Source organism: Dipodomys merriami, unplaced genomic scaffold (genome assembly GCF_024711535.1).
Source record: "Dipodomys merriami isolate MVZ:Mamm:240054 unplaced genomic scaffold, mDipMer1.0.p SCAF_78, whole genome shotgun sequence".
Taxonomy (NCBI): domain Eukaryota; kingdom Metazoa; phylum Chordata; class Mammalia; order Rodentia; family Heteromyidae; genus Dipodomys; species Dipodomys merriami.
The window spans coordinates 1,617,109-1,640,526 of NW_027206379.1; the positions used below are offsets into that span (position 1 = coordinate 1,617,109).

At 53.5% G+C, this 23,418-nt stretch overlaps 1 protein-coding gene across 2 annotated transcripts; it reads left to right on the top strand.

Moving 5' to 3' along the window:
* The first annotated feature begins 795 nt into the window (after positions 1-795).
* On the top strand, positions 796-21,883 carry LOC138818612 (synaptotagmin-12). Of its 2 annotated transcripts, none has more exons than XM_070009581.1 (8): positions 796-870; positions 8,133-8,188; positions 10,574-10,767; positions 12,311-12,703; positions 15,840-16,055; positions 16,819-16,939; positions 18,506-18,639; positions 19,794-21,883. In XM_070009581.1, exons 1-8 carry the CDS (start codon positions 866-868, stop codon positions 19,965-19,967), a joined length of 1,293 nt encoding a protein of 430 aa, XP_069865682.1. In that variant the 5' UTR covers positions 796-865; the 3' UTR covers positions 19,968-21,883. The 2 variants fall into 2 exon arrangements, with proteins under 2 accessions (XP_069865682.1, XP_069865683.1); XM_070009582.1 differs by lacking the exon at positions 796-870 and adding an exon at positions 1,619-1,686.
* The last annotated feature ends 1,535 nt before the right edge of the window (positions 21,884-23,418 follow it).

A 23,418-nucleotide genomic window follows, 5' to 3' on the forward strand; every position in this document is an offset into this window, starting at 1 on the left:
GAAGGAAGGAAGGAAAAAAGGAAGGAAAAAAGGAAGGAAAAAAGGAAGGAAGGAAATGAGCTCAAAAAAAAAAGGAAGAAAGAAAATGGCAGCAAAAGCCCATGATCTGGGTTGTAGATGTGGTTCAGTGGTGCAGCACCGCCTAATCCTGAGTTCAAACCCCAGTAAAGGGGTGTGGGGGGGGGCAGTACTCAGTCCCTTCCCCAGCCCAAAGACATGGCTAACCACCGTTTATCTTTTATCTTTCTCTTCCAGGACTCCCCAGGGCCTCGCCTTCTGGATCAAGGATGTCTGCTCTCCACAAGGCTGGCACAAACTCAGCCTCCCTCCCTCCCCCTGCCTCCCCCTCCCCCCCACTCCTGAGGCAGTGCCCACCTGCTACTCTCAGCTCCAAAGGCGCAGAGTGTGGACAGCCCAGCAGGCGCTGCGGCCTTCCCACACTGGCTCCCCACCTGCGATCCTCGCCCCTTCCCTCCCAGACCCCGTCCTCCCCGAGGCCTGGCCAGGTGCCCGCCACACGTGGCACGGTCCCCCGCAGACCCGGCCTCGCCTGACGCGTGCCCTGTCTCCTCGCCAGACTGCGCGGGCAGGGAGGGACCTGTGCCCCGTTCCCGGAAGATGGAGGATCGCCCACACCTGGCGCTGCGCCCGCCCGCCTGCCTGCCCGAGAGCCCGGGAGGCCGATAGAAATATCTCCCGCATGATTCATTCATGTCTCTGTGAGAGAAACCAGCGCCCTTTAAGAGGTGCACAGGCAAGGCTCTGAAGTCACACAGACCTGGATTCGAGTTCGGGCTCTGACCTTGGGCACTGTGACCTCTCCCAGCCTGTTTCCCTTACGTTAAAGGAAAAACAAAGTGACCCCATGAGGTCATTGTTGGGATTTGTGGGTTCATTTTGCAGACCAGGATTGCTGTGACCTGCAGCTCAGATCGTCCCGTCAGAGAAGGAAACCTTTTTGTGCCGGTCCTGGGGCTTGAACTCTGCCCCTGGGCGCTGTCCCTCTTGAGCCACAGGCCTCTTCTGGCTTTTTGGTGCTCCGTTGGAGAGTCTCACGGACTTTCCTGCCCAGAGTTGACTTGGAGCCTCGAGCCTCAGATCTCAGCCTCCTGAGTGGTCGAGATTACCAGCGTGAGGGGCCGGCTCCCCGGCATCCATTTTACAGATAAAGAAACTGAGGCCTAGAGAGGGGGCCTGGGGCTTAGCGGGCCGGCGGGCTGAGACGTGGGTCCGCTGACTGCGGCGCGCGCCGGCCCTCGGCCCCCGGGGCCTCCCGGGCAGCGGCCTCCCCGCGCCGGGCGCCGGGCTCCCGGGTGGGGTGGGGTGGGGGGATCCTGGAGCGCGCTTGGGCATCCCGGGTTCAGTTCCCGGAGCGGGGCGCGCGCTGGCTCGCGGTTGTCACTTTAAATTAAAGGAGCGGGCGGGCGGGCGGGCGCGGGGAGCGCGCGGCAGGCTCCTGGGAGCGTGCCCGGACTGCGGCGCGCGGTGCCGGCTCCCGTCCGCCCGGGCCCCGCCGCCGCCGAGCCCCCGACCCGCGCGCGCGCCGGCCGGGCCACACTGCGGGCTTGGCGCTGCGGCGAGCGGTCTGTGCGGTGCGCGCGCGCTGCGCTGCGGGGAGGAGGCGAGGCCGGGCCGGGCCGGAGCAGCGACCCCGGCCGAGCGAGCGAGCGAGCGGAGCGGAGCGGGGTGAGTACGCGCCCCGCCAACCCCGGCGCGCGCTGCGCACGGACGCACGCGGGTCCCGCACCGCGAGCACCCCCGCACCGGGCCCCGCACACTCCGCGCGCGTCGCGGCACCCCCCCCCCCCGCCGCGCTTGCACCCGGAGGCCGGGCACCGCCGCGCACGCCCGGCGCCCGCCGCGGGGCCCCGGCCACTCCGCGCACTGCGCACCGCATCCGCCGCCCGCACGCGTGTGCACACACGCGGATCCCCGCCGCTCGCACGCCTCCCCCCAAACGCTGCACCCCTCACTTCCGCATGCCGGTCGCCCCGGCTTCACATCCCATGCGGGGGGCTCCAGGGTCAGTCCCCCGCCCTCCAGGCCCCAGATACCCCGCAGGAGCCCGCGCATCCGAGGGGCACCGCGCACCCCGTCTTCAGAAGGCCCCGCGGACCCCACGCGACCCCTGGACTGTATAGATGGGGGCCAAGCGTGGGGGCGGGAGCCGTGCGTGCGGGTGGCGGGCCCGAGGCGGCCGTCCCGGTCCTGCAAAGGGACTGAGGCCACCTCCGTGGTCAAAAGCCTGCCCTTCCCGGGCCGGCGGTGCCGGGCTGGAGAGGGGCAGCAGAAAGGTGTTCTATTAGGAATGGAATGGGGAAATTGAGGCCTGGAAAGCAAGAGAGAGACCTACCCAAGTGAACAGCAGCCAGGCTGGGACCCCTTCTTTCCCCCCTCGAAATTTGAAACCTTTGGGGCTCCCAGCCCCGGGGTCCAAGCCCAACGCTCCCTCCTTTTTTCTTTCTAATACGACTGTTGTGTCTAGTAGCTATTTTGCTTAAAGCTGGCACTCCACCACTTGATCCACAGCTCCACTTCTGGCTTTTTTTTTTTTTTTTTTTTTTTTTTGGTGGGGGGTGATTCATGGGAGCGAAGAGTCTTACAGACTTTCCTACCTTGGATGGCTTTGAATTGCGATCCTCAGATCTCAGCCTTCTGAGTAGCTGGGATTGCAGGCGGGAGCACTGGCACCTGGCTAGACTCTATGTTCCTTTAGCGCGCAGGTGACTCTGGGCAGGTCATTTGCGGGGGAGGGGGCGGGGGGTGCGCGGCGATGACACAGGCCTCCTGGGGACAGCACGAAGCGGGGAGGAGTTGCCCCCGAGTGACTGCCGCCCCCTCCAGCCAGTCTGTACTGTGGTTTCTGTGGGCTGCCTGGGGATGGCACCAGGATGTGGTTATGTCGAGAGTGTTGGGGAGGAGGGAGGCTCTTGCGAAGGTTCTAAAGATTCTGAAGAAACTAGCACTCCAGCAGCTGGAGTCTTCCCCATGCTGTGCTGCCGGTTCCTCCTGGCCGCCCGGGCTTCAGGGGAGGGCTAGGAGGCGCCACAACACCTTACTGATCATGCTGTGGGGACCCCAACTTAAGGAGACAGGGCAGAGTGGAGGGCAGGGACACCGGGGCCCCTCTCTTCTGCCAAAGCACACATTTTCCTGGAAAGCCATTTCTCTGAGCGGTTCAGGAGGGGGCCTTTACCCATAGTCAGCTTCCGGCCAAGTCCAGCGCTAGCTCTCCCCACCCCCCTCCCTGCAAGGCTTGCTCAGGAATCAGCATGGTGGCCCAGAGCCCGGGCCAAGTCCATGGCTCCTGGCACAGAGCCCAGAGTTGCTATTCATGGGGGGGCTGCATCCTCATTTATAAAATGGGGGAACCCCCCTGATCCATAAGCTCAGCCGCCTGGTCCAGAGAGGTGTGTCTCTGCTGGGTGGGTAGCACCAATATGGGATTTGAACCAAGAGCCAGGTCTGTGCTGTGTAGCTGTGGTCCCTTAGGTAGAGAGAGTGAGGAGAAGGCTTGCGGGAGGGACATGCCCTCTGGAGCTCAGAGGAAGCCTGCCTCCCCCCTCCCCTCCCCAAAGCAATGGGAGAAACTTGTCATCTGCATCAGCATCTGCATCCGAAGCAAATGCACGGCCCCTGTGCTTGGCAGGCTTCCAGGCGGCCAGCAGGAGCTGGTGGAAGCCCTCTGAGGTGACATGGCGTCAGAGGGGTCTGGGGATCGTGAGTGGCGTCATTAAGAAAAGGACTTGTTGCAAACACAGACCTGGCCGCAGTCTGGCCTCCCGACAATGACTGAGTGTCCCTGAGCCACTGCTCTGCACCTTCCTTCCTTCTCCATGAAGTGAGGGCAACAGGATTTACCCCTCGAGGGGTCTTAGGGAGAACTGGGAATGGAAAAGGCACATGGTGTGGTTGATAGGAAGACACTGTTGGTGGAATAGGTGCTGGACATCAGGACTGTTGGCTTTAGGCAAGTGGCTTAACCTCTCTGAACATCTCCTAGCTTATCTCAAACTCAGTTTACCAGGCTCGTGCACAGAGATGTTCCAGGGGCCGGCAGGTTCTAGAAGTGAGCAGGGGCCAGGTCTGACCCAAAACAAAAGCCTCATGGTTGCTGACGGTGAGTGGAAGCAGACCCACTGTAACTAGACTCACACTTTTCAAGAGAAACTGAAAATCCTTTTCTCTTTTTTTTACTTTTTATTTTTGTTTTCTTTTTGCAGTGCTGGGATGGAACTCAGCGTCTCACATACTAGACAAGTGCTCTGCCACTGAAATCCATTTTTTATTAGAGGCTTCCCAGTGGGGGGGGGGGAGGGATATAATTTAACCTAGTACTGGTGGCTCACGCCTATAATCCTAGCTACTCAGGAGGCTGAGATCTGAGGGTTGCGATTTGAAGCCAGCCTGGGCAGGAAAGTCCCTGAGACTCTTATCTCCAATAAACTACTCAGAGAAAGCCAAAAGTGGTACGGTGGCTCAAGGGGTAGAGCACTGGCCTTGAGCACAAAGAGGCTCAGGGACAGCATTCAGACCCTGAGTTCAAGCCCCAGGACTGGCAAAAAAAAAAAAAAAAAAAGCCAAGCAAGAGTGTGGAGCCTTGAGTTTAAGTCCCGATACTGCCACACACACAAAATTAAAATGTGATTTCTTTAAATTTCAACAAACAAAACACTTCCAAAGGCTGGCAGGGTCAGTCCACCCTCCAGGCAGTCACAAGCCCTTTCTACAGAGAGAAAGAAATGAGGCTCAGACTAAGAAAATTAGCCTCACTGCTAGGAGTTAGGGGTCAGAGGCCACTGGAGCCATCAAAGAGACAGAGACAGTCTGGGATTCCAAGCTGCTGTCCTTCCCTGGGGTTGAGGTCTATAGAAACTACCACATCTGCCTGGTTTTCCATCCCTCCTCTCAGGCAGATGTGCTCTGCCTCTAACCCTTATGGCAGGCCACAGGTGTGCCTAGCGGTCATTCACACCTTCCCCTAATTCACAGCTCTCCAGGAAAAGGGTTATGATGGGGGGGGAAGAGGGGGTTGGATTCCTGGGGTCTGAGCAGGACCAGCCTCATATAGCTAGTTTCTCTTCCTTCCTGCCTCCCCCTCTTTCTCTCTCCTTCCTAGCCCTAGGGCTTGAACTCAGAACCTGGGTGCTATCCCTGAGCTTTTCTTTGTTCAAGACTAACATTCTACCACTTGAGCCACAGCTCTACTTCCAGCTTTTTGCTGGTTATTTGGAGAACGTTCCTGCCTAGGCTGGCTTTGAACTGGGATCCTCAGATCTCAGCCTCCTGAGTAGCTAGGACTACAAGTGTGAGCCATCAGCACCCAGCCTATTTCTGGTTTTTTGTCTGAGAATGGGACTACAACTCAGTATCTGATGCTTTTATTGGGCTGGCTCTCTGCCACCTGAGCCACATCTCCATCTCCAAAGCCTGAGTTTCTAACAGTAGCATGCACACTGTAGCACTGGCCATGCCTGGCCTTTTTGTGCCTTGCTAACAATGTTGGTATTTTCTGTCCCAACTTGGCCTTATTCTTGGGGCTTGAACTCAGGGCCTGGGCACTGTTCCTGAGCCTCTTTGTACTCAAGGCTAGCGCTGTACCACTTGAGCCACAGCGCCACTTCTGGCATGTTCTGAGTAGTTTACTGGAGATAGTCTCTTGGACTTTTCTGCCCTAGCTGGTTTTGAATCCTGGTCCTTAGATCTCAGCCCCCTGAGTAGCTAGGATTAAAGGCATGAGCCACTGGTGTCCAGTTTTGGCTTTACTCTTGATGAGCCAATTTGTGTTGCGTACACAGGAAAGAAGCCTGGCATTATTATTGGATTTCCGGCCAGGCCTCAGCAGGCTGGGTGTGTGTGATGATGCTGGTTAGGGTGTGCAGCTCCGCTTCCGCCAGGAGCCAGAGCCACCATGACCTCCTACCCCGTGAGCCATCTGACTTCTAGTTCTTGGGCAGCTGTGTGTGTGTGTGTGTGTGTGTGTGTGTGTGTGTGTGTGTGTGTGTGTGTGTGTGTGTGCATGTGCATACACACTCATGTGCCAGTCCTGGGGCTTGAACTTAAGGCCGAGGCACTGTCCCTGAGCTTCTGTGCTCAAGAGTAGCACTCTACAGCTTGAGCTACAGCTCCACTTCCTGCTTTTTGGGTAGTTATTTGGCAATAAGAGCCTCATGGATTTTCCTGCCCATGCTGGCAGGGTGATCAGATCTCAGCCTCCTGAGTAGCTAGGATTACAGGCATGAGCCACTGGCACCCTGCTTATGCAGCTTTTTTGAAACCTTCTGTGGTAAGACACAATGGTTAGGAGCTCACTTATTAGTTGTGGGTTGACAACTTTTTAGTTGTGTGGCCTGGGGCAAATGACTTTTAATTCCTTAGGTGATCATAGTGCCTACCTTGAAGGGTTGTTAGGACTGAATGAAGCCATTATTAAATGCATGCTTAGATGGGCTGGGAATGTGGCTCAGTGGTAGAGTGCTTGCCTAGCATGCATAAAGCCCTGGGTTCCATTCCTCAGTACCACATACCCAGAAAAAAAGCCAGAAATGGCTCTGTGGCTCAAGTGATAGAGCCAAGCCTTGAGCACAGAGAGGCTCAGGGACAGTGCCCAGGCCCTGAGTTCCAAGCTGAGTTACATAGTCTTAATAATAATGATGATGATAAAATCTTAAAAATACCCACCTTTGGGGCTGGGAAGGTGGCTCAGTAGTAGAGCGCTTGCCTTGCATGGCTGAGGCCCTGGGTTCAATTCCTCAGCACCACATAAGCAAAAAGAAAAAAGCCAGAAGTGGCGCTGTGGCTCAAGTGGTAGAGCGCTAGCCTTGAGCTGAAGAGCTAAGGGACAGCGCCCAGGCCCAGAGTTCAGGCCCCACAACCGGACCCCCCCAAAAAAAATACCCACCTTTATCTATACAAATGGAATATTATGCAGCCATTAGAAATGACAAAATAATGGCATTTTCAGGGAAATGGATGGAGCTAGAAGAAATCATGTTGAGCGAGGTAAGCCAAGAGCAAAGAGACAAACGGTACATGGTATCCCTGATAAGTGGATGTTAAATCCAAAATGTTAGGTGATACGACAAAATTAACAGGACTTAAGAAACAAAGGACTGGGGCTGGGAAGGTGGCCCAGTGGTAGAGTGCTTGCCTTGCATGCATGAGGCCCTGGGTTCGATTCCTCAGCACCGCATAAGCAAAAAAAGCCGGAAGTGGCACTGTGGCTCAAGTGGTAGAGCGCTAGCCTTGAGCTGAAGAGCTGAGGGACAGCGCCCAGGCCCAGAGTTCAGGCCCCACAACCGGACCCAAAAAAAAAAAAAAAAAGAAACAAAGGACTTCCACTCATCTGGTCAAATCACTATAAATAACCCCATGCTGCTGATCACATGTATGATATATATGTGTACACCGGAGGGGAACCAGGAAGACCACAGAGAAATAGAGGGAATCAGGAAAAAACATACAACAGCGGGACCCATCAGCTGCGCTGGACATTGACCAAAATGAACTAAGCAACTTAATGGCAGCGATGGGAGGGAGGGAACAAGTGGAAAGAGGGAACAGCTGATGCTATGCAAAACAAAAGAAATGTACATACCACCCAATGTGGAAGAAATACTGTATCGCAAAGCTCATAGAACTCATAAATGTTATAGACCATGATAGACAATTTGCTCCAGGAAAGTTAGAACGTGTTTGTGACTTTAACTGAGCATCACTATCCCACAATACTGTGAAATTTGGGAAATTATGTAACCACTTAATCACAATAAAAAATTTGAAAAAAAAATACCCACCTTTGGCCAAACACCCCTCACAGCAGACTGTGAAAACTCTAGTGATGTCTCACGCCTAGCTACTCAGGAGGTTGAGATCTGAGCATCGAGGTTCAAAGCCAGCCCAGGTGTGAAAGTCCATGAGACTCTTATCTCCAATTAACCACCAGAAAATCAGAAGTGGCGCTATGGTTCAAGTGGTAGAGCCCTAGCCTTGAGCTGAAGAGCTGAGGGACAATGCTCAGGCCCAGAGTTCAAGCCCCATAACTGACCCAAAAAAAAAAAAAAGAATTAGGACCTAGGGTCAGGGCTGACGGCCCCCTAAACTCTCACTGCTGTCTCTCATTTTCCTTCTAGTCCAGCCACTGAAGGGGGCATTATGGCTGTGGATGTGACAGAATATCATCTGAGCGGTGAGTCCCCCAGGCCCAACCCACCAAGGATCACGCCTTCGAGCCAAGGGCCATTACCTGCACCACTGCAACAAGCTGGGGTGGGAGGGGCCAGCCGTGATTAAGAAGAGTCAGCACCTGCCTGTGGAGGTCCAGGTTAGACTCATGGAGCGTGCAGGGCAGGTCACTCCACCCACGGCTCCATGTGGCATAGAATTAAAGGATAACCTGGAGTCCAGACACCATAGGTGGTGGAGAGTGCCAGGATGGAAACTGATGCTGGTTCTGGGGCTTGAATTCAAGGCCTGGACCCTGTCCCTGGGATTCTTTTGCTCAAGGCTAGTGCTCTGCCACTTAAGCTACAGCTCCACTTCAGTTCGTTCATCCTTCCTTCCTTCCTTCTTCTTTCCTTTCCTTTCTTTTCTTTTTCAATTTTATTTTATTATTTATTTATTTATTTATTTTGGTCGGTCGTGGGGCTTGAACTCTGGGCCTGGGCACTGTTCCTCAGCTCTTCAGCTCAAGGCTAGCGCTCTACCACTTGAGCCAAAGCGCCACTTCCGGTTTTCTGGTGGTTTATTGGAGATAAGAGTTTCACGGACTTTCTTGGCCAGGCTGGCTTTGAACTGCGATCTTCAGATCTTAGCCTCCTAAGTAGTTAGGATTACATGCGTGAGCCACCAGCGCCCAGCTGTTTTTTAATTTTTTGTAGCTTATTACAGATAAGTTTCACAGGCTTCTTTGCCCAAGCTGGCTTCAAACCATGATCCTCAGATCTCAGCCTCCTGCGTAGCTAGGATGACAGGTGTGAGCCACTGGCATCCAGTTTCATATCACCTTCTTGGGGCTTTTCCTTTCCTGTCTCCAGACCTGCTCCTCTTCTGCAGCCAGGACCTGGGCTAGCTGAGGTACAGTATGAGACAGACACAAAGCTCCATCAGCTGTCCGGGACCAGTGTTGGTCATTTTGTATGTGCCTCCAAAAATATTTAAATAGCCATATGGCCCTTAGCAGAAAAAAATGTTTCCACCTCTGATCCCACTTCTCACATGCAGGGGGCCTGGCTCTACTTTGCCCAGCACCTGCTCAGACCTAGGGCCTTTCTTCTCACCCTCTTGCCAGGCCTATGCTGCTGTTCATCCTATCTTGGCCCTGCTGAGGCAGAATTCACAACATTCTCCAATGGCCAGACCTTTTCCCATCACACCCTGTACTCATAGAACATTCTAGAACTTTGCCATGACTGAGCCCATAGAAAACCATAGTTTTCTTGAGCCCAGGAATGACCACAGAAGTCAGGAGTAGATAGCTTGAGTCACGGTGAGCCTCATTACCCCATCTTTCTAATTGGCTTTAGTCTGCCCCATCTCTCATCTCCACTCTGCGGTTTTGACATCAAAACTCTGTAGTTATGTCCTCCTGGGGACTGGTTGAGTTTTGTTGTTGTTGTTTTTCCTTCTTAACAATGCTAGAAATGCTGCACATTGCCACCGGGCCAGCCTAATAACCTCAGTTGTCATTTTCAAAAGCCAGTGACATTCCTTCTGTGACAGCATCAAGAACCAGCCCCTTGGTGGGACCTTCGGGCAATTTCCAGAGCTCTGCTGTTATAAATAAGCCTCGGTGACTCACAGGACATATAAAACTGGTGGGGAGTTTTTCTCCTTAGAAAAATTCACCAGGATGGGATCATGAGATATGGAAGTTTCTGTTGTCACCTCCATTTTCTAGGGGAAGAAACAGAAGCCCAGAGGGCTGCTGGTGGGGCGGTGAGGAGACATTATTGGCAGAGCAGTGGCCTAGCATGTGGGAGGCCCTGGGTTCCATGCCCCCCCCCCACCAAACTGTAATCCTAGCTATTCAGGTGGCTGAGATCTAAGGATCACAGTTCAAAGCTAGCCTGGGCAGGAAAGACTGATCTCTAATTAACTGTCAAGAAAAAAAAAAAAAAAAAACAGCCAGTGGCTCATGCCTGTAATCCTAGCTACTCAGGAGGCTGAGATATGAGGATTGTGGTTCAAAGCCAGCCTGAGAGACTCTATCTCCAATTAACCACTAGAAAACCAGAAGTGGCACTGTGGCTCAAGTGATAGAGCACTAACCTTGCGCTGAAGAGCCCAGGCCCAGAGTTCAAGCCCCATGTCCAACAAAAAACAATACAAACAAAAAACTGGCTGGGCAGGCTCATGCTTGCAATCCTAACAACTAGAGACGCTGAGATTTGAGGATTGCCAGTTCAAAGCCACCTGGGCAGGCCCTGAGGCCAAGCCCTAGGATTGGTGCATACACATGCACGTGTGCACACATACAATCTGTTCCATAAATAAGTATCAGTGCTGAGCAACCTGCTTCCTGGGTGGGGGTCTAGGACCCCTGTACCCCACTAATGAAAGATTACCCTTACAGTCATCAAGAGCCCCCCTGGCTGGGAGGTAGGCGTCTACGCGGCCGGAGCCCTGGCGCTGCTGGGAATTGCAGCCGTGAGTCTGTGGAAGCTGTGGACTTCTGGGAGCTTCCCCAGCCCCTCCCCGTTCCCCAATTATGACTACAGGTACCTTCAGCAGAAGTATGGCGAGACTTACCCGGAGGCCAGGCCAAAGGTGAGACTTCTGTCCCTGCAGGCACACACCAGAGTGCCCTTGCACCCTGACCCCAGGCCCTCCCTCCTTTCCTTACCCCATCCTGGTTAATGTCCCCTGGGTATGGGGACCAGGCCTCCCTTGGGTCCCTGCAAATCATCCACTCCTAGCATGGTGCTAGGGACTCAAAAATTACTTCTTAGCCAGGCTTGGGTGGCTCACACCTGTAATCCTAGCTACTCAGGAGACTGAGATCTGAGGATCGCAGTTCAAAGCCAGCCTGGGCAGGAAAGTCTGTGAGACTATCTCCAGTAAACCATCCCAAAATTGAAGTGGTGCTGTGACTCAAAGTGGGAGAGTGCTAGCCTTGAGCAAAAAACTTAGGAATAGCATCTAGGCCCTTAGTTCAAGCCCTAGGACTGACCAAAAATAGAAAGAGAGAGAGGGAGAGAGAGAGAGAGAGAGAGAGAGAGAGAGAGAGAGAGAGAGAGAGAGAGAGAGAGAGAGAGAGAGAGAGGGAGAGTGAGAAAAAAGTAGAATTTTTTTCTCTGTGTATGTCCAGGACTGGGGCTTGAACTCAGGGCCTCTTATTCTCTTAGTTCTTTTTGTTCAAGGTTGGCACTCTACAAATTGAGCATTTTGACATTTTGGGCTAATTAGATATAAGAGTCTCAGAAGCCTGGAACTGGTGGCTCACACCTGTAATCCTAGCTACTCAGGAGGCTGAGATCTGAGGATCATGGTTCAAATCCAGCCTTGGCAGGAAAGTCTGTTAGACTCTTATCTCCAATAAACTACCAAAAAACCAGAAGCGGCACTGTGGTTCAAGTGGTAGAGCACTAGCCTTGAGCTGAAGAGCTGAGGAACAGCGCCTAGGTCCAGAGTTTAAGTCCCACCACTGACAAAAAAGAGTCTCAGAGACTTTTCTGCCTGAGTTGGCTTTGAACCATGATCTTCAGATCTCAGCCTCCTAAGTAGCTAGAATTATAAGCATAAGCCACAGGAACTTGGCCTATAACATCATTTTGCATGAGATTTCATTTTTATGCATGAGCCATGATTTACCAAATGCCATTATAAATAATACAGTGGGTGTTTTGTATGTAAAACGGTCTTCATTTGAGATAATGCACTTTGGACAGATGCCCAGATGCGGAAATACTAGATCACTAGATCATTTTTTAAGGCTCTCAATCTATATTGCTGAATACTTCATCATTTAACACTTGGCAGAGAATTTTTCAAACATCACTCTCCAGATTAGAGTCTCTCGTGCACTCTTATTTGGGGTGCCCAGGGGTACCATCTCATGCTCTATTGGAAAGAGTATAAACTGGGACAACTTTTCCAAAAGAGTGTTTTGAACACATACTACAAAAGGCATCCACAGAGCCAGGTCCCAGTGGTCCGTGCCTATAATCCCAGCTACTCAGAAGACTGAGGTCTGCAGGTCACAGTTTGAAGAACATTCTGGAGGATTCTATCTCCTGGAATCTCTTTCTCATATCCTGAGACTAGATCTGAGACCCAATTACGCCCCTGTGTCTCTTTTACTCACCTCCAGCGAGTACCACCATGGACTGCCCCGCGGACCAACACTCAAGGGCCGCCCAGCCGCAAAGGCAGCCTGAGCATTGAGGACACCTTTGAGACTATCAGCGAGCTGGGTCCCCTGGAGCTGATGGGCCGAGAGCTGGACCTGGCTCCTTACGGGACCCTTCGTAAGTCCCAGTCAGCTGACTCTCTGAACTCCATCTCGTCTGTGAGCAACACCTTCGGGCAGGACTTCACCCTAGGCCAGGTGGAGGTGAGCATGGACTACGACGCCACCTCCCACATTCTCCACGTGGCCGTGCTTCAGGGCAAGGATCTCCTGGAGCGGGAGGAAGCCAGCTTTGAGTCCTGCTTCATGCGAGTCAGCCTGCTGCCTGACGAGCAGATCGTGGGCATTTCCCGGGTAAGTGAGGCTGGGGTGTCCAGAGGGGTGCTCTGGGAGGCATTTCTTCCCAGGATGCTGGAGGGAGTGGGCTGTTCTGCAGAGCCGGGACGGTTTAGTGAAAAGACTGTTTACTGGGGTGTATTGGGGAAGGGGTGGCTTCAGAGATGACCCGGTTCCCAGGAGGGACAGGCCACTCCAGGTCTGAGGAGAGGAGGAAAGGGGAAGGTTCGAGCTCCATAAGAAGACTGGATAGGAACTGTGCCCTTTGGTTTAGGGATGGGGTCAGCCTCCAGGGATAGTGCAGAGGAAGCCCTTAGGGAGAGACACCCTGATTTCCCTCTGGAGACCCCAGTGACTGATCCCAGCAGAAGCCAAGACTAAGGGATCATGCGGACCCAGCCTAGGAAGGTCAGTCTGGGACCAAGAACAAAGAAAAGGAAAGCTGGGTGCAGCCTGGTGCCTCGAAGCCTGCCTGTAATCCTGAGCGTACCCAGGAAACTGAGATCTGAGGATCACAGCTTGAAGCCAGCCCCACAGCAAAGTCTAAGAGACTCATTTCCATTGAGCCACAAAAAGCCCCAAGTGGAACTGCCACTCAAATGGTAGAATGCCAGCCTTGAGCAAAAGAGTTAAGGAACCGCACCACAGGCCCTGAGTTAAAGCTCTTGTACCGCCGGGCGCTAGTGGCTCACGCCTGTAATCCTAGCTACTCAGGAGGCTGAGATCTGAGGATCGCGGTTCAAAGCCAGCCCGGGCAGGAAAGACCGTGAGACTCCTATCTCCAATAAACCACCAGAAAACCGGAAGTGGCGCTGTAGCTCAAGTGGTAGAGCGCTTGCCTTGAGCTGAAGAGCTGAGGGACAGCGCCCAGGCCCAGAGTTCAAGCCCCACGACCGACAAAAAAAAAAAAAAAAGCTCTTGTACCATCAGAAAACAAAACCAAAACAGCATCACAACAAAACCAGGGAGAGATCCAACAGGGCAGGGTGAGAAGAGGCTACAACTACCCTCCAAGGCTTAGCCTTAGCCTTGACAGAGAGGACCAAACCAGGGGGAACTCCAAGCTGCCAAGAGATACCAGCCCAACCCAGCGATCTCTCACCAGAGTGGGAGGAGTCTAAAGACCTGTGAAGCCGAGCTTCTTCAGACTCCTCCTCGGCCCACCTGTGCCTGCTCATCTTTACCACACTACCAATTGTCTGGCAAGCCCTCAGCAATAAACCTTGCCATCCCTCCCCATCCTGTCCCCATCACAGTGGAAAGTTCTAGACTTTTGCATGGAGGGCACTGAGGGGGTGGCAGTCTACCGGGTGATTAAGAGCCCCCACTAGATACTGACTGGGCCTGGGTTCAAATCCTAGTTCTTCCACATCCTAACAATGTGCCCTTGGGTCCACCACTTAAAATATTTAGTGACTCAGTTTCCCCCTCTCTCCAATGGGTGTCATAATTATTGAGGAAGAGCTGGGAATACATGGAAAGACATGGGAAGACTTTAGCCTGGTCCTTAGGAGGTACTTAGTAGTGGATCTTAGGCCCACGAAGAGCTGCTGTCAGGCCTGACCTGTGCTGTCCAGAGCCAGGGGCCTCCTGAAGGACTCTGGGTGAGTCAAGGCATGCCTTCAAGGAGGGATGTTGCAGCAGCAGCAATCCCAGTGACACATGCCGACCGACCTGCTGCTTCACAGAGCCCAACGAATCTGATTCTCATCTACACCGCCCCCCCAGGACCAGGACAACAGGACAGTATCTTAGGGCATCTTACAAATGAGGAAACTGGGCGCCAGTGGCTCACGCCTGTAATCCTAGCTACTAAGGAGGCTGAGATCTGAGAATCGCAGTTCAAAGCCAGTCCGGGCAGGAAAGACCGTGAGACTCCTATCTCCAATAAACCACCAGAAAACCGGAAGTGGCGCTGTAGCTCAAGTGGTAGAGCGCTCGCCTTGAGCTGAAGAGCTGAGGGACAGCGCCCAGGCCCAGAGTTCAAGCCCCACGACCGACAAAAAAACACAAAAAAAACCAAATGAGGAAACTGAGGCTGGCTTTGCTTAGAAACCCCAAAGAATAAAGAGATAAGGGACACGATCTCAGGTTTCCTGTCCTGTTCCCCACGTGTTCACGAAGCACAATGCTAGGAAAATAGCAGGGGTTGGGGAGGGGAGGGATCCCCGTGGGCAGGAGACAGCTAAGAGAGTAGGTTAGCCAGGGGAGGGAGAGATGGGCACGGAGAGCCCGAATGTCAAGGTCAGGAGCTTCCATGGGGTTTTGTTCCATGTGGCAAAGAGGCCCGGAGGAGTCTCAAATGGGATTGTGTGGCCAGTATGGCTCTAGAGGACGCTTTAGTAGGCGTTTTCCCAGAGCCAGGCAGCCATGGAAGACTGAGGTAGGGATGGCTGGATAGAGGGAAGAGCAGGCTTTGTAGCATCACAAGCCAGCCAGTCCCATTATCCAGGTGGCTGCCTCCGGGCTGGGCAACACCCCCCCCCCCCCCCCCGCCTCAGAGAAGGTGCCAGCAATGAGTGTTCCTCTCTAAATATCGCCAGGCAGTGACTCAGGCAGCCCCCACGGAAAAGGAGAGCCACGTGGAAAGGGCACCTCCCTCCCCAGGGGCAGCCCACGGCTTCCTGGGATGAGGCCAACGGCACCCACTAGGCAGGACTGAGCTGGGAAACACAGCCTGCCCAGTTCTCGCCTAGGCGCTCTATCCATCGGTGAACACACGCATCCATCTATCCATCCACGCATCCATCATCCTATGGGTTCAACTCAGCTGTTCAGGAGGCGGGGAAATCCTTGAATGGAGACCACAAACAGCTGCCCTATCTCCACTGTTCACCTTGGGGCTGGGTTGAGCAGATGCAAAAGAGACGGAAACGTGCACAGCCCGAGCTCTGAGAGGTTTAGTGGCATCATGGGATATAAGCACAGGGATCAGATTATAGAGACTTAGAACGCCACTAGAAGGCATGGGTGCTCCTAAACGGTCAAGGCTGAGCTACCAATGGATTGATCATTCAGCATTGAGATTGTGAGGACAGGTGAGCCAGGCTCTGGCCCAGGTCCCTGGACTCCTCCCCCAGTGCTCTCTCCCTTGTAGTCTCTCAAGTCTTCTTCCTTAGTTTTGGGGCTCCCTGCATGGCTCCATGTCTTGCAGATCCAGCGGAATGCCTACTCCATCTTCTTTGATGAGAAGTTCTCCATCCCTCTGGACCCCACGGCCCTGGAGGAGAAGAGCCTGAGGTTCTCAGTATTCGGCATCGATGAGGACGAGCGGAATGTCAGCACCGGGGTGGTGGACCTGAAGCTGTCCGTGCTTGACCTGACACTCCAGCCCTTCAGTGGCTGGCTCTACTTACAGGACCAGAACAAGGTACATCTCACCAGCCAGCTCGTCCACCCCAGAGGAAAACACATGTACCAGGCACTGGTGGCTCATGCCTCTAACTCAGGAGGCTGAGATCTGAGGTTCTTGATCCAAAGCCAGCCCAGGCAGGAAAGTCCCTGAGACTCTGATCTCCAATAAATCACCAAATTCGGAAGTGGCGTTGTGCCTCAAGTGGAAGAGGCACTAGCCTTGAGCAGAAAAGTTCAAGGACAACACTCACATCTAAGTGCAAGCCCTAGGACACACACACACACACACACACACACACACACACACACACACACACACACACACACACACACACACACACACACACACAAGTGCCAAACCCCCTCAAAAACAAGCCAAAGCCAAAAGGGCTGGGGGTGTGGCTCAGATGGTAAGAGTGCCTGTTTAGTAAGCGTAAGACCCTAGTACTGACCACAAGGTAAAGAACACAGAAGTTTTAAGTGCCCAGTAATTGTTAAAGCAAGTGCTAGAACTCCATTCTACCTGGGTTCCTCTGTACCACTGTAATGGATCTGACAGGCAACCTGGGAACCAACTTCTAAGGCAGCAGCAGCACCTGTACCTGGCGAAGGGAGGGAGTCTGGGGGAGGGGCTGCCCTCTCTCAATCCTGCCAGCCTAAGAGCTGGGTGTAAGGAACCCCAAGAGCAGCCACTTCCTAATGGAGAAGGGAACTTCTACTGGCCCCTGGGCCCCTCAGGTCCTGGGACAGAAGCCTCATGAGCCACACTTGTCCCCTAGGCCGCCGACGCTGTGGGTGAGATCCTGCTGTCCCTCAGCTACCTGCCCACGGCTGAGCGCCTCACGGTAGTGGTGGTGAAGGCCAAGAACCTCATCTGGACCAATGACAAGACCACAGCGGGTAAGGCTTTGGGTGGCGGGCGCCTTCATGTGGCCTGGGAAGCCACAGCCCAGCCACGGAGCTGCAGGCAGCAGGGGCAGAGCATGGGGCAGGGGTGCCCCAGCTTCAGCTGAGCTCAGTGCCTGGCAAAATGGGCAGGTTAATCCAGCGGGGGACACATGAGGAAGCTTGGGAGTTCAAAGACAGCCTGCTCAGGAAGTCTATGAGACTTTATCTCCAATTAACCACCAAAAAGCAGGAAATAGAGCTGTGGCTCAAGTGGTAGAACACTAGCCTTGAGCATAACAGCTCAGGGACAGTGCCCAGGCCCTGAATTCAAGCTCCAGGACTGGCAAAGAGAGAGAGAGAGACAGACAGACAGACAGAGACAGAGAGATCCCCATTCCTAGAAACAGAATGCCACACCTCAAATGGAGGTTGAGGCCACCAGCTCTGAACAAACAACAGGCAGGCCTAATGCCTCAACTTTGCATAAGCCCCCAGCCCCTCTCAGAGCCCCTTGGAAGCAGCTGTAATAGCCAAAACCAAAGGACTGACCTATTGGGAGTGGCCAGCCTGGGCAGCTCAGAGCCCAGGCAGGTGCAATAAGAAGTCCCAGGAAATAGCTGATGGACAGCCAGACGGCGACATGGTATTTTAGAGGCGCACGCTGTTCATTAGTCAGGCTCTGCTGCATAGGCATGGAGTGACTCAGGGTTGACATTTGTGCTCAGGCCACGTGGTAAAGGGGAAGTGCTGGATCATCGCAGCCCCCTGGAGCATCTTGTAAGGGGAACTTAATGGTTGTCAGGCCCTGAGGCAGAGCCCAGCCCTCTCCTGACTTGCCTCGTGCCTTGTGAGCCTTGGTTTTCTCATCTGTAAATTGAGACTTTCAACAATGCACAGCAGGTCATGGTGGTGCATACTTGTAGTTTCACCTACTCTGGAAAAACTGAAGACTCCTTGAGCCTCAAGAATTCAAGACAAGGGCTAGGAAGGTAGCTCAGTGGTCGAGTGCTTGCCTAGCATGTATGAAGCCCTGGGTTCCATTCCTCAGTACCACATACCATATACACAGAAAAGGCCTCAAGTGGCGCTGTGACTCAAGTGGTAGAGTACTAGCCTTGAGCAAAAGAAGCTCAGGGGAAGAGTCCAAACCCTGAGTTCAAGTCCTAGGACTGGCAAAATAATAATAATAACTGAAGTCAGATGCTGTGGCTCATACCTGTAATCCTAGCTACTCAAGAGGCTGACATCTGAAGATTGCAGTTTGAATCTAGCCTGAGCAGGAAAGTCCATTGGACTTTTTTTTTTTTGCCAGACATGCACACATGCACATGTGTGCATGCACACACACACACACACACACACACACACACACACACACACGTAAGACAAGCATGGACAACATAGCAGGGCTCCATCTCACAATAAATTGATGAATAAATTAAATAAGAAAGACCCAATGGCAGACTATTAGAGATAATGGCAGACCAAAGGGTTGGGAGCTAGAGGCAGTGGGCCAAAGCCAGGGAGGAAGGCTGTGCCGAGCGAACACCATCCTCACCCCTCCACACCTGCCTACAGACCCCTTCGTCAAGGTGTACCTGCTGCAAGACGGAAGGAAGATGAGCAAAAAGAAGACAGCCACAAAAAGGGATGACCCCAACCCAGTGTTCAATGAAGCCATGATCTTCTCCGTGCCAGCCATTGTACTCCAGGTAAAGTGCGGGGAGGCGGGAAACGTCACCCCAGGACTGCTGGGCCACTGCATCCCTCAGCTTTGTTTCTCAGGACTTCCAAAGGTAGTGATGATTTCTCTCAAACTGTCACATTTTTTTTTTCTTCTGCAGGCGTGTGTGTGTGTGTGTGTGTGTGTGTGTGTGTGTGTTTTGAGTGTGTGGGGCCCTGGGGACTGTCCCCGAGCAATTCAGCTCAAGGCAAGCACTCTACCTCTTGAGCCACAGCACCACTTCCGGTTTTCTGCTAGTTCATTGGAGATAAGTCTTGTGGACCTAACTGCATGGACTGGCTTTGAACCATGATCCTCAGATCTCAGCCTCCTGAGTACCTAGGATTACAGGCATGAGCCACCGGCACCGGGCTGTCTCTGAGCTTTCCTGCTCAAGACTAGCTAGCACTCTATCACGTAAGCCACAGCTCCACTTCTGGATTTTGCTGGTTCCTTGGAGGTAAGAATCTCACAGACTTTCCTGCATGGACTGGCTTTGGACCATGATCCTCTCAGATCTCAGCCTCCTGAGTAGCTAGTGTTATAGACATGAGCATTGCTAAGTGTCCACTGACTGGGTGCCAGCCCTATAGGGTTTGAGGACACAAAACAAGATGACACAGGAAGGAAAGGAAAAACTGGGCATAGTGCTCATATCCAAAACCCTAGCTACTCAGAAGGTAGAGACAGAGAATCACAATTTTGTGTCCAGCCTGCCCAAAGTTAGCAAGAACCGCTCTCAAAACTAAAAGACACAGGCTGGCCAGATACTGTGGCTCACCCCTGTAACCTTAACTACTCAAGGACTGAGACCCAAGGATCAAGGTTCAAAGCCAGCCCAGGCAAGCAAGTCTCTTAGACTCTTATCTCCAATGAACTAGCCAAAAGACAAAAGTGGAGCTGTGGCTCCAGCCTTGAGCAAAAAAAGAAAGAAAGAAAGAAAAGCCAGCCAAGAAGGTGAGGTCCTGAGTTCAAATGCCAGTACTGACAGCACGAGCCATTTGTTTGCCAAGTAGCTAAGGACACATTGCCTCTCTCTGATCAGAGGAATGAGTCAGGGGCTTCGCTCATCCCCACGGGCCTGGGAGTCATGGAGAGCCTCCAGCTGTTCTTGGTCACCAGCACATGTCACCTCCTTCCTAGGACCTGTCTCTCCGTGTGACGGTGGCTGAGAGCAGCAGCGACGGCCGTGGGGACAACGTAGGCCATGTCATCATCGGGCCAGCGGCCAGCGGCATGGGCACCACACACTGGAACCAGATGCTGGCTACATTACGCAGGCCCGTGTCCATGTGGCACCCAGTTCGGCGAAACTAGCAGCCAGACTAGGCCAGGCGGGCAGCAGAGCCACTGGGGCCTGGCACGAAGTCAGCTCTCTCCCACGTTCTCTCCATCGTCAAGCTGGAGCGGTGAATGCCGGGGGCCTCCCCGTGGAGTCTCCATCCGCCATCTTGAATCCTGTCCAGACTGGAGTCCCGGAGCAGGTGTGGCCCTGCACGCAGGGACCCAGGGTTTCCTCCCACTAAGGGCCAGCTGTGGCTATGCCAGGACGCCGGGACTGCAGCAGACACTGGCGCACGGGCCACTGTCTCGAAGTCCTCATGATCTCTGTCCTTTGGCTGCAGAAGGACTTGGACTCTTAGAACTGGCCAGCTCTCCCACCCTTCTGTTTCTGAAGACTTTTTGAAGAGCCAAGCACTGGCAGTGGGAACGTGAGCAAGACATGAAGAAGCTGAGCTCAGCCAGGTGCCTGGAATCCTAGCTACTCAGGAGGCTGAGGTCTGAGGATTGCGGTTCAAAGCCAACCCGGGCAAGGAAAGTCTATGAGACTCTTATCTCCAATAAACCGCCAGAAAACCGGAAGTGGCGCTGTGGCTCAAGTGGTAGAGTGCTTGCCTTGAGCTGAACAGCTGAGGGACAGTGCCCAGGCCCAGAGTTCAAGCCCCACGACCGACCAAAAAAAAAAAGAAGAAGCTGAGATCCCCCTGCCCCAGGGCTGACAGTCCAACCGTGAGGAGAGATGGGGGGAGGGAGGGAGGGAGAGAGGGAGGACTCTTGCACAAGGAAGTTGCTGCGCTTGGAGGGATGTGAGAGAACTCAGGGTCCTAGGCAGAGCAGCGACATAAGCTTTCCTGCCAACAAGCCAGTACTTAGGCCACAGCAGCAAGGAGCAGAGTCTCTCCTTGGGCAGAAGAAGAGCAGTAGAGACCCAGGCCCATACAGAAGACTCAGGCCCCGTGGAAGCTCAAATTTTGCCTTCCCTGGGCCTTAACCATCACAAGAGCCAGAAATCCCAAGAAGCAGACACGTTGTGGGATTGGATCCCTGCCAAGGGACCAAAGCGACAAAGCTCTGCGAGGGTTGGCTGAGAATAGACAGGCCTCGGCCAGGCCTAACTCCAGCCCTCAAGACACCGTGTCCTCCTTCAAGATCACTAAAACTGTGGCCTCAGGGACATGCGGCTTCAGCCTGATGGCCAGAGAGGGGCCTGGGGGGGAAGGGGGTAATGGGAAATCGGGGCCCCTACGGGGTCCTGCCTAGGAGCCAAAGGGGCTGGGCTGCATGCTCCCCTCCCGAGTTGGTCTTTAGCTTCCAGTTTAGTTGGAGTCAGGGTGTCAGATTTTTCTAGGTGCCACGGGATGAGGGGGTGGCCGGCAGCTGACAAGGCAATCTCAGAAAAGCAGAGCTCCCTGCCCTCACCTTGGAGGTGGGCAGGGACGCCGCGCCTGTGTGATTAGGGGCTGGTGGGGGCGGGATGTGCAGAGCGTCGTCGGCTCACAGGTGGGGTGAGGGGAACTCCGCTGACTCCCAGCCTTGGCCCTGGTGAGCTATGGAGGCCCAAGGACTGGTCATCAGTGCCACTGAGACAGGTGGCCAGCACAGGCACTCAGAGAGAAGGATCACGAGACTGGAGGCCATCCTGAACCCAGGCTGCCTGTCCTGTGGCCGGCACCAGGAAGTCCGCACGACCAGGGCACATGCATGGCGGGGTGAGCCTTTGCAGCTTGAAACCTCCTCCTCCCCCTACTCCTTACCCAGAGGCTTTGCAAGAGCTGGCCCCACCTTCCCACCGTCTCCGCCCCTTGTCCTCTCATTCTAAGTGCATGAAATGTTGACTGTGTATCCAGGATGGCTGTGGTGGGGACCGAGAATGCTGACTGGGATGATTCTAGAACCAAAATAAAGCTGGGGCAGGGAGAGGACTTCCAGGGAGCCCTGCCCCATCCTGTCACCTTTGTTGCTTCTCTAAGAACCAGGATGGGTGACAGTGTGTACCCCTGAGGCCCAGGGGTAACATCACAAGGTCCAATGCCATCAGGCTACCATCAGTTCCACAGAAGGGCTGCTGGGCCAGGCCTGACTGGAGGGTGGTGACAGGGAAACCAAGGAAGGCTTCCTGGGTGACACTCAGCTGTCTTCAAGACCAAAAGAAGCAGGTCAGGTAGATAAAATAGAAAAAGCAAACACTAGAAAACCAGAAGTGGCGCTGTGGCTCACACAGTAGAGTGCTCGCCTTGAGCTGAAGAGTGCAGGGACAGTGCCCAAGCCCAGAGTTCAAGCCCCCCACAACTGACAGAAAGAAAGAAAGAAAGGCTGGGAAGGTGGCTCAGTGGTAGAGCGCTTGCCTTGCATGCATGAGGCCCTGGGTTCCATTCCTCAGCACCACATAAGCAAAAAGAAAAAAAAAGCTGGAAGTGGCGCTGTGGCTCAAGTGGTAGAGCATTAGCCTTGAGCTAAAGAGCTGAGGGACAGCACCCAGGCCAAGAGTTCAGGCTCCACCACTGGACCCAAAAAAAGAAAGAAAGAAGAAAGAGAAAAGAAGGAAGGAAGGAAAAGAAAGAAAGAAAGGGCACCAGGTGCTGGTGCTCACACCCGTAATCTTAGCTGCTCAGGAGGCAGAGATCTGAAGATCACAGCTTGAAGCCAGCCCAGACAGAAAAGTTCATTAGACTTATCTCCAAGTAACTACCAGAAAAACAGAAGTAAAAACTGGCTGAAATGAGACAGTCTCAGCCTTAAGTGAAATAAACCAAGAGAGAATGAGACTCTGAGTTCAAGTCCCAGTATCTGCACCAAGAAAAAAAAAAAAAGACAGGAATGTGGGTGCTAGAGGCTCACCCTATAATCAGTCCTAGCTTTTCAAAAGGCTGAGATCTGAGGACTGCATTTTGAAGCCAACCTGGGCAGAAAAGTCTAAGATGCTTCTCTCCAATGAACTTCCAAAAAATTCAGAAGTGGTAGAGCTGGGGTTCAAGTGGTAGAGTACTAGCCTTGAGCACACACACACATACACACACACACACGCACACACACGCACACACACGCACACACACACACTGCATAAGCACTGAGGTGAAGCTGTGAGGCACTGGGCTCCTTCTCTATCCATTCAATCCAGACTGTCCCATCCCCCAACAAGACCAACAGAGGTGAGGCAGCAAGAAAAGCAGGGCAGGTGGTGCTTGTGCTATGGTCCTGTACACAGGTGGTTGTGCTGTGAGTCTCTTCTGTCTAGACCTGCGTCTGCTGCTTCCTTGCTGTCTGTGTGCCACAGTCCCTCCCTTCCCAGGGCCTCTGTCCCCAACGTAAAGAATGAGAGTGGTGGACAGGGTAAACCAGTCCAAGTTGGAGCATCTCTGACTTTTGGGATTGTGTGGATGGGTCTGTAATCCGAGGCCCTGTCTGGATTGGAGGACCTGCTCCTAAGGTGCAGGACCACATGTCTGAGGTTCTGTATTCTAGCATGCACATCCCAGCCCACAAATCA

What these genes read in the sequence shown, in the direction of transcription:
- LOC138818612 (XM_070009581.1), top strand. An exon ending in ACCCGGAGGCCAGGCCAAAG is followed by an intron (nt 10,768 to 12,310) that starts GTGAGACTTCTG and finishes ACTCACCTCCAG; the next exon opens with CGAGTACCACCATGGACTGC. An exon ending in CAATGACAAGACCACAGCGG is followed by an intron (nt 16,940 to 18,505) that starts GTAAGGCTTTGG and finishes ACCTGCCTACAG; the next exon opens with ACCCCTTCGTCAAGGTGTAC.